General features: G+C 41.9%; 2 protein-coding genes across 2 annotated transcripts; one reads left to right on the forward strand and one right to left on the reverse strand.

The window, feature by feature from the left end:
- Nucleotides 1-235: 235 nt before the first annotated feature.
- Nucleotides 236-3,636, reverse strand: atp23 (ATP23 metallopeptidase and ATP synthase assembly factor homolog). The gene is made up of 6 exons (XM_014339061.2): nt 3,266-3,636; nt 3,024-3,069; nt 1,609-1,690; nt 1,387-1,524; nt 1,018-1,101; nt 236-932 (listed from the first exon to the last, which is right to left on the reverse strand). The coding sequence occupies exons 1-6, from the start codon at nt 3,411-3,413 to the stop codon at nt 729-731; spliced, it is 702 nt and encodes a 233-aa protein (XP_014194547.1). The 5' UTR covers nt 3,414-3,636; the 3' UTR covers nt 236-728.
- rpap3 (RNA polymerase II associated protein 3) lies at nt 3,064-9,230 on the forward strand. The gene is given in 18 exon segments (XM_014339060.2): nt 3,064-3,201; nt 4,502-4,662; nt 4,749-4,913; nt 5,013-5,126; nt 5,728-5,781; nt 5,784-5,860; nt 5,964-6,085; nt 6,160-6,230; nt 6,316-6,450; nt 6,552-6,679; nt 6,762-6,883; nt 6,990-7,060; nt 7,223-7,315; nt 7,653-7,852; nt 7,957-8,128; nt 8,541-8,638; nt 8,829-8,929; nt 9,044-9,230. Coding segments are annotated over 18 exon segments (1,992 nt in total). The 5' UTR covers nt 3,064-3,179; the 3' UTR covers nt 9,130-9,230.
- The last annotated feature ends 3,007 nt before the right edge of the window (nt 9,231-12,237 follow it).

The raw sequence follows: 12,237 nt of genomic DNA on the forward strand, positions 1-12,237 counted from the left end.
ATCGCACTCACATACTTTTCAGAAAACTTAACTCTGAGCTGGAGGTCGAGGTCATTGAGATTCAAACTCATCCGAGATTTTTAGTAGACACACCTATGACATCAATATGAAGCTCCTACATGGCCTCTTTCTTGAGTTACCTCATTCACAAAGTTAAGTGTCCCAGCCACGATGACAATAATGCCATGAGATTCTTACAGCTGAGGGGTAAAAATCTAGACACAAAAACCCAAAATCAAACATTTCCAGAGGAAATAAACTTTAATTCACATACAATTTGATTCTATTTAATATACATACAATCAAGTATATTTAGAGGAAATTGATCGAGGTCAACGTGGCAACAAGTTGATGAGCCACCAAGAGAAATACATCCTTATTTGTCATCATAGCACACACACCGATGTACAAAAAGGCAATCCTGTATTTCCTTAACAGCACCCATTAATCACCTAAAAACAAAGGACAAAAATCACTAACACTTCCAGAGTAAAATCAGTCCTTACAATCCCACTAAGCTGAATTAGTGTCCAAAAGGTAGCAGGTGAAATGTATCTGTACGCAGCTCCTTTGTTTTCTCCTCCGAGGACAAATCATCGTCCGAAAATCCCTTTTGAAGGGATACGATTGTTTCGACACACAGTCATTCTGCTGAGGCTGACCACATTGCCAAGCTGCAGTCGGCCCTGCGCAGCACCCTTTGGGAGTTTCATGAAAATGCGGCGACACTAAAGGTTTGCATAATATCGGTCCCTGTTCATGTAATCTCTGTACGCAAACTTGGCGTCTCTCTTGCTGTGCGGGATCCGTCCGAACGGCGCATGGTCGTTGAAACACGAGTCGAAGACCTCGTCAACTATTTTCTCCGCCTCGGCTCGGCTAATTTTCCTCACGGCCAGGATGGAGCGAAGGGCGCGGCCTCGGACGCACTCCTGTCCAAGGAAAGCACACGAGTTTAGTTTGAAAATGGAAGCTGCGAGCTAAAATCTCCAAATAATTTTTGACAGGTGAAAGTACCTGATGATGCCGCTTAAAGCCAAAGTTGAATCTTGCAACTTCGTTGGTGAAGGAGCAGTCTCCGCTCAGGTTAGCTGCCCGGATCTGAAACAGAGGCACCAAAAACTAGAATCTTTGAGGAGCTTCACTCTGTGAGGCTTAACCAAATCCTCCCAGAATCCAGTCTCACTACTCATCAGTAAGCTTCACGATGCTTCCAGACACTTAGTCAGGGGGGAGCAACATTAGGGAATCTAAACAGCTGATGCCTCCCTACTGTTGGAAATTCCAGGTGATTCTCAGTGGAGCTTTTGGACACTAGTAGCATTATGGAACCACTCTTGTTATTCGGTCCCAGTTTTCTTGTGAAAAGAAGACTTCACCACTCACCTCTGAACAGGCCAGATGTCTGAAGTTATTGAACCAGTCCACATGGGCCCGGCAGTGGTCAAAGGCATGTATGAGCTCATGCGTGACTACTCGGTTCATGTGGGACTGCTGGTGGATGTTGTTCTGACACAAAACGATCTGGGGGAAAAAAACCCAACACAAATACGGTCAGTTCTCATAGGCCCGCACGGTCTGCAACACCTCTGTTCTTGTGTTTCCTACCTGAGACGAGGCCGCGTCAAATCCGCCGCTGACCGTCCCGTCACAGTCCTCACAGGAAAAGTGCCGATCTTTAAACACTTTACTGCATCCAGAGAGGAAAAGTGAAAACACTGTGATGCTCTTTATTTGGTAAAACTGTGCTTTGGCATATTTGTCACACTAACATGTTTAAGAGCAAACAAATTGTAATATTAAACAAAGATAACACTAGTTAATACAAAGTGCAGCTTTTAAAAGATTATTTCATTTATTAAGGGAAAAAACTGTCCAAACCTACCTCACCCTTTGTGAAAAGGTAACTGCAATTAGAACTGCAATCAAGTGTTTTAAACAAACTGGTAATGAGTCTTTCACATCACTGGGGAAGAATTTTGTCCCACTCTTCTTTACAGCATTGTAATTTATTTTGGGGGGTTTTAGCCATTCAGAGGTGGACTTGCTGGATCGTGCTGCAGAACACAAGTGTGCTTGAGGTTCAGAGCATGAAATGATGACCGAGCTTACAAGCAGTCCAGACCATCACACCACCATGTTTGACTGTTGGTATGATATTCTCCTTAGTTTAATACCAAATGTAACAGGACACAAAACCTTTCAGAGAGTTCAACTTTTGTCTCATCAGTCCAGAAAATATTTTCCCAAAAGTTTTGGGAATCCTCGTCTCAAATGTGAGACGAGCCTTTATGTTCTCTTTGGTCAGCAGTGGTTTTCTCCTTGGGACTCTCCCATGGATGCCCAGTCTCTTTCCTATTGTTGAATCATGAACTCTGACCTTAGATGAGACAACTGAGGCCCGCAGTTCTTTAGATGTTGTTCTGAGTTCTTTTGTTAACTCCTGGGTGAGACATCAGTGCACTCTTAGAGGCACTCCTGGGAAGGTTCATCACATCACTTTTTAAGAGCTTTTAGACGACTTCACTTTGTTGAACGGGTTCTATTTAAAAGATTTCTTAAAGGTCTGGTGGTAAACAGGCCTGGATGTGGTTAAAGAAATTGAACTCTGCTTTCCAAAAACAAAAAAACGTTGAAATATTATCGACAGGTAACTCATGTAGGGTGGGCGATTACTTTTTCACACAAGGCCAAGAAGGTTTGGGTAGGCAAAAATGTATTTATGTTTTGGGGAAGTGAAAATGTCAGTGAATTTGTTACTCTGGAAAAAATTGAAATGGCTTTTTGAGCATTTGTACTTAAGATTTTTATATGTATATAGTAGCTGTAAAACGCATAATCTGCAGCAAAGTTAAACTTGTAAAACTGTTCATTTCGACTGTTTGTTAATAATAAAAAGCAACAGCAAGAGTATCCCCCCTTTCCCATTTGTTGGGACTGCTCTGTATATAGGTATCACTACAGTAATATGAGACTAACAGTGGAAGGTCAAGCGTGGTACTTTATTTTGAAGTGGCACGTACCATCCTGAACTCTTCATGGCACTGAGGAGGAGTTTGGCGTAAGGACCTGAGAGAGAAGCAAACAAGCTAGTTAGCATTATCATTCACTGCTAACGGAATCCGCTAACGCTAAAAGTGCTGCCAATATAGACTGTGACTTTGTACACTGCAAAAGGCATGCAGTCCCCCGAACCGGCAGGTATTTGCTTCTTACTGCTGAGGTGACGTTCCCTTTTAAAAAAGTAGCTAACACTGATACTCACTGGTTTCCACTGCGAACTGTAACATGACCTGACACTTGTGGTTGAAAGTGAACAGGCTCTCTGCGATTGAGGTCTTTTTGTGCTCTCCCGGTTTTCTCTCCGGGAATAAGTCATATCCATATTCCTCCTCTTGTTTAGTCTGGTCCATTGTGCGAAATGCCCAGAATATGAAAATGTCACCATGAAGGTCCTCCTGGTTAGCTGCAGACAGCTAGTAGGAGGGGTCGTCACTGTTTTGTAGGTCACGTGGGACATTTAGGTCAAAGGTAATGAATATGGAAATTGAGTTTGTTATCGCTGACGTCACTATTATGAAAAATAAAAATAAAATATAGTAATATAATTCAAAGAAATGCGGAGAGCAATAAAATGTTAGCCTTTTATATAGTTAATTGGCTAGACTACAGTGAAGATCGTCTATTCGGAATGGGCAGAAAAGTCGTTAACTCGAAGTGGGTCTGAGGACCAAAATTAAACCAGTGTATCAAACGTTTTCATTTATAAACTGAGTATATTTTGTGTTTCGTAGTTAATGCACTGTCAATCTACAGGCGTGTCAGCTTATAACAAATTATATGGAGTGACATTTGTGCCTTTATTATCCAGTCAATAGATTTGCGATTATAGATTGGAGGCAGAGTCCGTGCAGGTTTGGAAATGTGAGTTCAAAATGCAAAAAGTTTTAGATTTTATCTTTTGATGCTAGCCATCCACTGGCGAGTCATCACTGGAGTGACAGCTTGAAATCATCCACAGTCAGGGAACTTAGATATTTTTACTTGCAATAAAAATACACTGCCTTTAATTTTAAACTTCTCATGTTTGGGCGCACATTAAAGTCACCAAAGTGACCCCACACTAACATAGACGATCTCTGGGTACGTGCAGTGCTGCTCACGCAGAGCAAAGGCTGCTGGGACCTTGCTGTCATGGCTGCGAACGTAAACAGAAAGCTGTGAATAAACGGCACTTTTTTCTTGTAGTTTTTAGCCAAACTAACGGAAGCTAAACTCTAACTGTGAAGCGGGAAGAGAAGTAACAGGTATTTCACACGTTTTGAGCAGCAACAGTCCGTTTATTTTATTTAAGTAAAGCAATGTTTTTGCTAGCCAGCTAGCTTCTAGCCAAAGAAGCGTGACGGCGTGATTCTCGTGTTTTCTTCCCGACTGCCGCACGAACCCAAAGGCGACAAGTGCCGCTAAGAGTTTGTCCCCCAAACAAATGTGTGTTTCACAGGGAGGGACATGTCCGTGGGAAACAAAGCCGCCGACTTACAGCTTCAGATGCGGCAAAATGTGGAGGAGCTGCACAGCTTTGTGAGGGAGCTGGAGAACTGGGAGGCGGACATCAAGACGAAGGATGAGGAGCTGAGGACAGGGGTGGTTCAGGAGGTTCAGGTATGCCCCCCGCTGCAGACAGCTCGCGAGGCTCTTGGTGAACTGAAGTCCGTCCAGGTGTCAGCAGCTTCTTGTCTCTGTTGTAGAAAAAACTCCCTCCAGTGAGGAACAGGGACTACAGAGCCAAGAAAAGGGAGAAAAAGAAGAAGGAGGAGGTTGTTACTGGAGATGGTGACACAAAAACAGAGGAGGCCAAACAGGCTTCGAGAATAAAATCATACGACTATCAATCCTGGGACAAGTTTGATGTGGTATTTTTAAAAATATATAAAACACACTTGGCTTTAGAAGTAAAACTTGTATGCAATCTGCTACAACTTTTATTTAATTTGTTTGATTTGTTGTGGCAGGAAAAGGTAATGGAAGAAATGGATAAGGAGGAAGATTGTCCTGCAGAGTCCAACGAGTCAGACTCGGAGGAAGCTTCAGTAGATCCAGAGAAAGCACTGGCCGAGAAGGAAAAGGTGGATATTATATGTGAGGCATTTAAAAAAAGGAAAAATAGATGTAGTACTCTACAGGCCAATCACGATCAACCCAATGTACGACATAGGGTTTTACAGGGGCTTGCAGTCACGATGTAGCTATGGTGTAGATGTCCTGCTGAAGGATAAATCTCCAATCAGGTGATCGTGCAGGATACATCAAAATAAGTTATATAATCTGAAAGGGTCTGATACTCCTTCAAGGCCAATATAATTTTTTTTAATACAGTCATATTATAACCAAAAACTGCCTTTTTAAAGTGTTTTCCAGGTAAAAATACATCAAACATGAGCTATTTGATTACTCTTTGTCACAGACATTTGATTATTGCAGTTTTTACCTGAAACTATGATTTATCCCATTATATTCCAAGTTTCTTATAGAGAGTGTGCACGTGTATTCATTTATCCTTGCTAACAACATTTTTTAATGGCAAAAGGTGGTGATTATTCATTTGTGGCGTTCCATATCCAATGTTCCCCTCATAACATGGATGAGCAGTGATTCTCTCGTGTCACACACACACACACACACACACACACACACACTTTACAGCTATAGTTTCTGTTTAATTTTCAGGGTAACAATTTTTTTAAAGATGGGAAGTACGATGACGCGATTGAATGTTACACGAGAGGAGAGGAATGGCTGCTGATCCTTACAACCCCGTGCTTCCCACAAACAGAGCTACATCATTCTTCAGGCTCAAAAAGTGAGTCGGAGCACCAAGAATGAAATCACACAATTAGAATGTTTGTGTAGTTTTTTTTAATTTTATTTTTTTTCATTATTTTTTCCATTTTGTGTTTGTGCAGGTACGCTGTGGCTGAGTCCGACTGCAACCTTGCAATCGCTCTTGACAGCAAGTATTTCAAAGCGTACGCGCGGAGAGGAGCAGCGCGGTTTGCGCTGAAGAAGTATGAACCTGCATTAGAAGGTAACAAGCGTACCAACAAGACAGTATATTTTAATTTGAGCGCCCTTAGATGACAGTAAAAATATCCTCTGTAGATTACGAGATGGTTCTCAAGCTCGAGCCTGACAACACGGAGGCACAGAATGAAATAAAGAAAATCAGAGAGGTGGGTTAGTGCACAATGTGTGTTTGTGTGCACACAGTCAACTTGGCGGTTCATCCTCTTTGATCATCTCCTGTGTCCGCTTCAGGCCCTTGGACATCAGGTGGCTGCCGTTGCAAGCAAAGCTGCAGAGCCCCTGGAGGCCCCTGCAGTCGATCCTGATCAACAGAGACAGATAGAGGAGCAGCAGAGGAGACAGGAGGCGGTTTTCCAGAAGGACAGAGTAGGATTTTTGATGATGATTCATGAAGGTTTTCATGATTTTAGCAGTGTTTCTGCTTTCTTCCAAAAGATCTTAAGTGATGAGGGTTATTGTGTCTCTAGGGGAATGCCTACTTCAAAGAAGGGAAGTATGAAGCAGCTGTAGAGTGCTACACCCGAGGCATGGAGGCAGACCACATGAACGTGCTGCTGCCCGCCAACAGAGCCATGGCTTATCTCAAGCTGGAGAAGTAAGGATACTTTTTCTTGACACACATTAAAAAGGCCTTCTTGTTTCTGACTGGCTTTGTTTTTCCTTTCCTTCTGCTGCAGGTTTAAGGAGGCGGAGGAGGACTGCACTAAAGCCATTTTCCTGGACAGTACTTACTCCAAGGCTTTCGCCCGGAGAGGTACAGCCAGAGTGGCACTAGGAAAGCTGGAAGAGGCCAGACAAGGTGCAGTGTGTTTGTGTTTTTATGAGCCCAAAAAACGACATTGTGTCTTCTGTCTGTTTGCTGTTGGGTTGGTTTTAATCTTCGATTCTGTTTGTGTGTGTCACAGACTTTCAGCAGCTGTTGAAACTGGAACCTGGAAACAAGCAAGCCCTTAACGAACTCCAGAAACTGCAGATGGTATGTGTCAAAATCCAGTCATTAGCCCAAAACTAAGAAGTAGTCATAGAAGAAGAAAAACAATGAAATAATGAGTCAAAAGCATTAGCTCCATTAGCTTCTGATGTCTTTATTGGGCTTGAGATTTTTCTCCTCTCACTTTAGTCTTTCTCCTGGTGTTAGTACACAGGCTCCAGTGGCCGTCTGCAGGCTGCGAACGGCTCACAGATGAGAACAGTCCAACCAATAGACAAACCAACACACCTTCGCTCAACCGTGAGTAGCAAATGTCTGTTTAAAAAGCATTTCCTGGATTGCAAGCGTCACTCTTGGCACCCCTTAGACTAGTGTATTTGTATTCTAATATGAACTAGGTGAAAGTTTGTGATCCAGCGGAGCTCCGTTTGAACACGCTGCTGAGAGAAGACAAACACTTTTTTTGCCATTGCTTGCATGCTATTTTGTTTTGTTTTGTTTTGCAGGCCCATAAAAATCTTCAGTGCACATGTGACTTTTATTGTGTTAATTTTAATCTTTCCTGGAATGACCAGAATCAGCGGTGGGGTCCTTTTAATTTTATAAAGCTTGACAAACCTTTTTTTTTTCTCTGCAGAAACCTCTGAGGAGGATAGACATCGAGGAAATCAGCGGAAAGATTGTGGTGCCCGAGGAGGAATCGGGTGCATACAAGCCCTTGGTGCAGGAAGTGGTGAAGGAAGTAGAGGAGGCGTCTTCTCCCCTGTCTACATCCCCCAGCGCCAAGATGATCAAAATCGAGGAGCTGTCAGAGGTCCCCTCACAGGCATCAGAAAAGTAGGTGTCAGCATTTTTGAGTATTGCTCTTAACTTTTCTGCACTAGTTGTTATTTTATTGTATCAGTTTTTGTCCTATTAAAAGTTATTCTTCATTTCACCAGACAGCCCAAACAACCAGAGCAGGCAGAAACCGTTCATCCTCCTCCTGAACCATCAACCGAACCTTCCTCAACAGGAACAGACCTGCCTCCTCCACCAACAAACAGCTTCCAGCTGGAGGCGGACCTCCGCAGGATTGGAAACCAGCCCGAAACTGTTTACAGATATCTGAAGGTGAGCCTCCATGCGCTTTTCTTTGTCCCGTCTTCCTCCCCTCACCCCACCCAGTCGCAGCAGATGAGCCTGGTTCTGCTGTTAAAAGGAAGTTCTTCCTTCCCACTGTTGCCAAAGCGCTTGCTCATAGTGTCATATGATTGTGGGGGCTTTCTCTGTCTTCATTATATTTTTGTAGAGTGTTTACCTTACAATAAAAAAGCGCCTTGAGGCCACTGTTATTGTGATTGGGTGAGTATAAATAAAAAAAAATTGAATTTCTATCAAGTTATCAAAGATTTTTGGCTAACAGGAAATAGCTGTTCTGAACGAAATGTTTAAAAAAATGAAAATAGGCTGTTGGAGTTTGTTTTAGCTGAAATTGTCGTCTTTGTTCTTGCTTTTTTTGTTTGTCTTGTGTTTTTATGTACAGCAAATAAAATCTGAGGCTTACGCCAAGATTTTCCACAACTCCCTCGAACCTGATATCCTCAGTCTTATCCTGAGGACTCTACATGACTTCTACATCAAGTAAGTTTTTTTTTTTTGTATTGTTTTTTTAAATGGTGTCTACGTCAAAGTTATGGTTAATCGTAGTATTATTATGCATTAAGCATCCTGTTATTTTCAGTCATACTCAGACAAATAGGTGCAGCTAAACTCTTAAAGTAGTGAACACGTGTAGCTCTGTGGTGGATTTAAAAAACAGCTTTGTTTGCAGGAATGAAGAGCCGGCCGTCATACTGGAGACTCTCAGGAGTCTTGCAAGCGTGAGGCGCTTCGATATGGCTGTTATGTTCATGTCATCACCAGAGAAGAAAGGTGGAGTCTTTACATGATGCGCCGCTGCAAACGGCTCATAGGTTCACTTTGTCTTTTTCATCCACATTTTTCCAGCATATTGATCATTTCTGGGGGGGTTTCTTTTCCTCACAGTGCTCAAAGAACTGTTTGACTTTCTTCACCAAGCCGACCTGGACAGATCATCTATCACGGCTTTGCAGAAGAAGTATGGCGTGTAATTGCATTGAATGGAAATTTGGCGCCTCAGACTTTGCATTTCAGAGAAAACCAAAAAAATCAGCTGTTGTTTGTTTGCTGAATAAACTTTTGTTTAATAAGACTGCAGAGCTGTGAATCTTTCCTCTGGAAAGGCGCTGTCGTTTTCTGTCATAAGCGAGTTTATTTAAAGTTGGAGGCTGGGAATTCAGTTTCAGCTGCATTTTAATAAAAATATAGGAAAAACTTTTCACAGAGGTTCACTTGACTGTTGATTAAGATAGACTCTGCAATTTGCAAATGCAATAAAAGCAGATGTTTACCTTCAATAGCAAGAAATTGTTCAGAAATGTAAATGGCACCAAGTTATTAATCACAGATCCTTTATGGGGTTTTTGGAATATCTAGGCAGGCATACAGAGGCGATATTTAAACGTACCACTCCTATTGTCCCAAATTTAAGTTTGTAAAAGTTTAATTGAGAATTAAAGGTTTTAATCAAATTTTAGTTGTGTTAAAACTCTGTAACAATATGAATGGGTCTGTGTGAGCAGTTTGAAGTAAGCCAAGAAAACTAAATACGTTTTCAGTAAACTGAACACCAAATAAAGAATCTTTTTTTAATGTGTTTGGACTTTAGATAATTTGATGAGTCTCCCCAGGTGTGAGAAATGGAAGAAAATGAGTTTTAGTAAATACCCAAGCTGTTGAGTCTTAATAAAATCCAGGTAAATGTGGAACCGAAAGGTTGATTCTGTTCATCTGGACGCAGCGTTTTCAGTGGGAGAAACGTTTAGTCCAATCCAAGTGACGTCTTCAGTCTCAGCTGACTGCAGGTTTCCCCAATCTTGTAAACAGTACATTTGCATAATGACTGAAACCAGGCCACTGAATGATCAATGGGCTGTGAGGTCAGTCCATTGATCAATATGCAAATTGTCATGATCAAAGACCTCTGATCAATGGCCATGAGTATCACTCACACACTCACAGCATTGTAATATGGTGACAGATGGACCCTTAGGCCCCCTCTCCAGTTCAGAGATGCCCTTTTCACGTAAATGACCTCTTTGATTGCCGATCAAACCAGCGTTCCTCCCTGTCCAGGATGTGTACATCCCCATCATTGAAAGAGTGTCCACTGACGAGGTAGCTCTTCTGTGTTGTGCCATCCGCTTAGCCAGATGTTTGGTTTCCGCGATGTATAAATCATGGCAATCCTCCTGGCACAGCGTACGCTATATTACTGTGTTGGAGGACCGATTCCTTGGGGTGGACCAGTTTTAGGCACAGCGTGTTTTGGGCTTTAAGCACCACAGAGACTCGGTGTTTAGAAAAAATGTGTCTCAACTGTTCTGATACTCCTGACACATCAAGGATCACTAAGGGTTTTAGCTTAGGGAGCATGTTCTTCAGCTTCCCTGGCCGCTGTGTCTGTGGGGATGGTGTTGGCTCTATGTTGTAGTGTCCTGATGACACCCAGTCTGTGCTCAAGTGGGTGATGAGAGTATGTGGTAGTTGTAAATAGTAAATGTGGTAGTGCAGCTACAGAATGGGTAAACATAGCCTTGCACATACAGTATATATGTTACTGATGCTTGTGCAGAGCGGACCAGTGGGTGCAGTTCTTCTAGCGTCTCCATGTCAGTGAGGCTCTGCAGTGAAAAGCACATAAATCAATGCACATGAACAACAGCTACAAACACCGAGCCATTTTCTGATGGGCACAGAAGAGATGCCAGTCTAAATTTTGTTGTACTTGTATAACGACAACAAAGATGATCCTATCCTGTTATTGTAATTACAATAAGTGGAGTTATTTCAGTTGCAGGTTGTAACACACAGTAGCATCTTGATGAATCTAACTCACCCAACCACCTTCAGTGTGAATGCTGAACCAAACTGTTGCATATGTCTGCATAGTTTTAAAATGCAAATGTTAGCTTTTGTACAGCAGGTGGAGCCAAAGCTAAAACAAGACCAGCTAAATGAGAAACTGGGCATGCTTTCCAGTTCCAGAGCAGTTTTAAGACTATACACACACTCTTACAGGTGACTTCACTGCACGGTCAGATTTTATTTGTTCAGATTTTCAGGATACAGAAGAAAATATCTCGCCATGTGTAAGTCGTCCTGATCCCATACGTTCTTGTTCACATGCTTAAGAATGTCACAAATATCTTAATAGCTACGCCTCGTATGCGCCGTCCCTTCTGTACTCTGATATGAAAGTACTTTCAGCTTCACTGATTAGAAAGTACAAATAGAGACCGGCCCATTGTAAACAAGTGAGACGAGCATAGAGTGCTGCATTGTCAGGTTGCAGGTGAGTCATTCACTCTCAAAGCCATTTTATCTTGAGCTGATTCACAAAGGCCGGAAAATCTGACAGAGAAAAACACACATATATGAAAAAGAAACATTTAACAGTGAGATAAAAACTCCACATCTTTATTGTAGTCAACACTATAGTAGCAAATAATAATAATTGTAAAAAATGCTTAGAAAATTAATAACAGATTGTCACGGTGCTTGGTATTTTGACAAAGCTTATTTATTTATTTATTTTCTGAAAAGTTGCAGTGTGTTTGACCCCTCTGGGCCACTGTACTTTTGGGATTTTCAAGGTTGTTTTATTCACGTCCATTCTCTCATAGTTTCTTAGTGTCTGGTTTCAGTCGGCTTTTAGTTAGTGGCTTCCATTTTGTTAAGGCTCCACCACCAAGGTAGATGTTCCCACTTTTAGTTACTTCCTGTTTTAATATGGTACCTATTTGTCTTCAGCATTTTGTATTTAGCTTTACTTCCCCATGCCTCTGAGTGTTTGTACCTGTGTGCTGCTCCCCAGCTGTGAGCTCTTCCCTTGATTAGCCTTGTGTGTATGAGCAGCTTTAGTTTTCCCTCATTCTTTGTCTATGTGTTTGTTAGTTTAGTTTTTCCTTGCTCTCATGTTTTCCCTGGATTTTGTTACCTTTTCGACTTTGTTTTAGTTTGGACTGTTGCTTCATATATTTGTTAAATATACACTGTAAGTTTTCATTTCAAGGTCCACTAACAAGACAGATAATTGCAAAAATAACAACAATACAACAGCTGATTACATCATATCTCAGGCGAGTTCTGTCGCTACT

This window comes from Haplochromis burtoni, unplaced genomic scaffold (assembly GCF_018398535.1).
Source record: "Haplochromis burtoni strain Fernald_Lab_line unplaced genomic scaffold, NCSU_Asbu1 Contig_267, whole genome shotgun sequence".
Taxonomy (NCBI): domain Eukaryota; kingdom Metazoa; phylum Chordata; class Actinopteri; order Cichliformes; family Cichlidae; genus Haplochromis; species Haplochromis burtoni.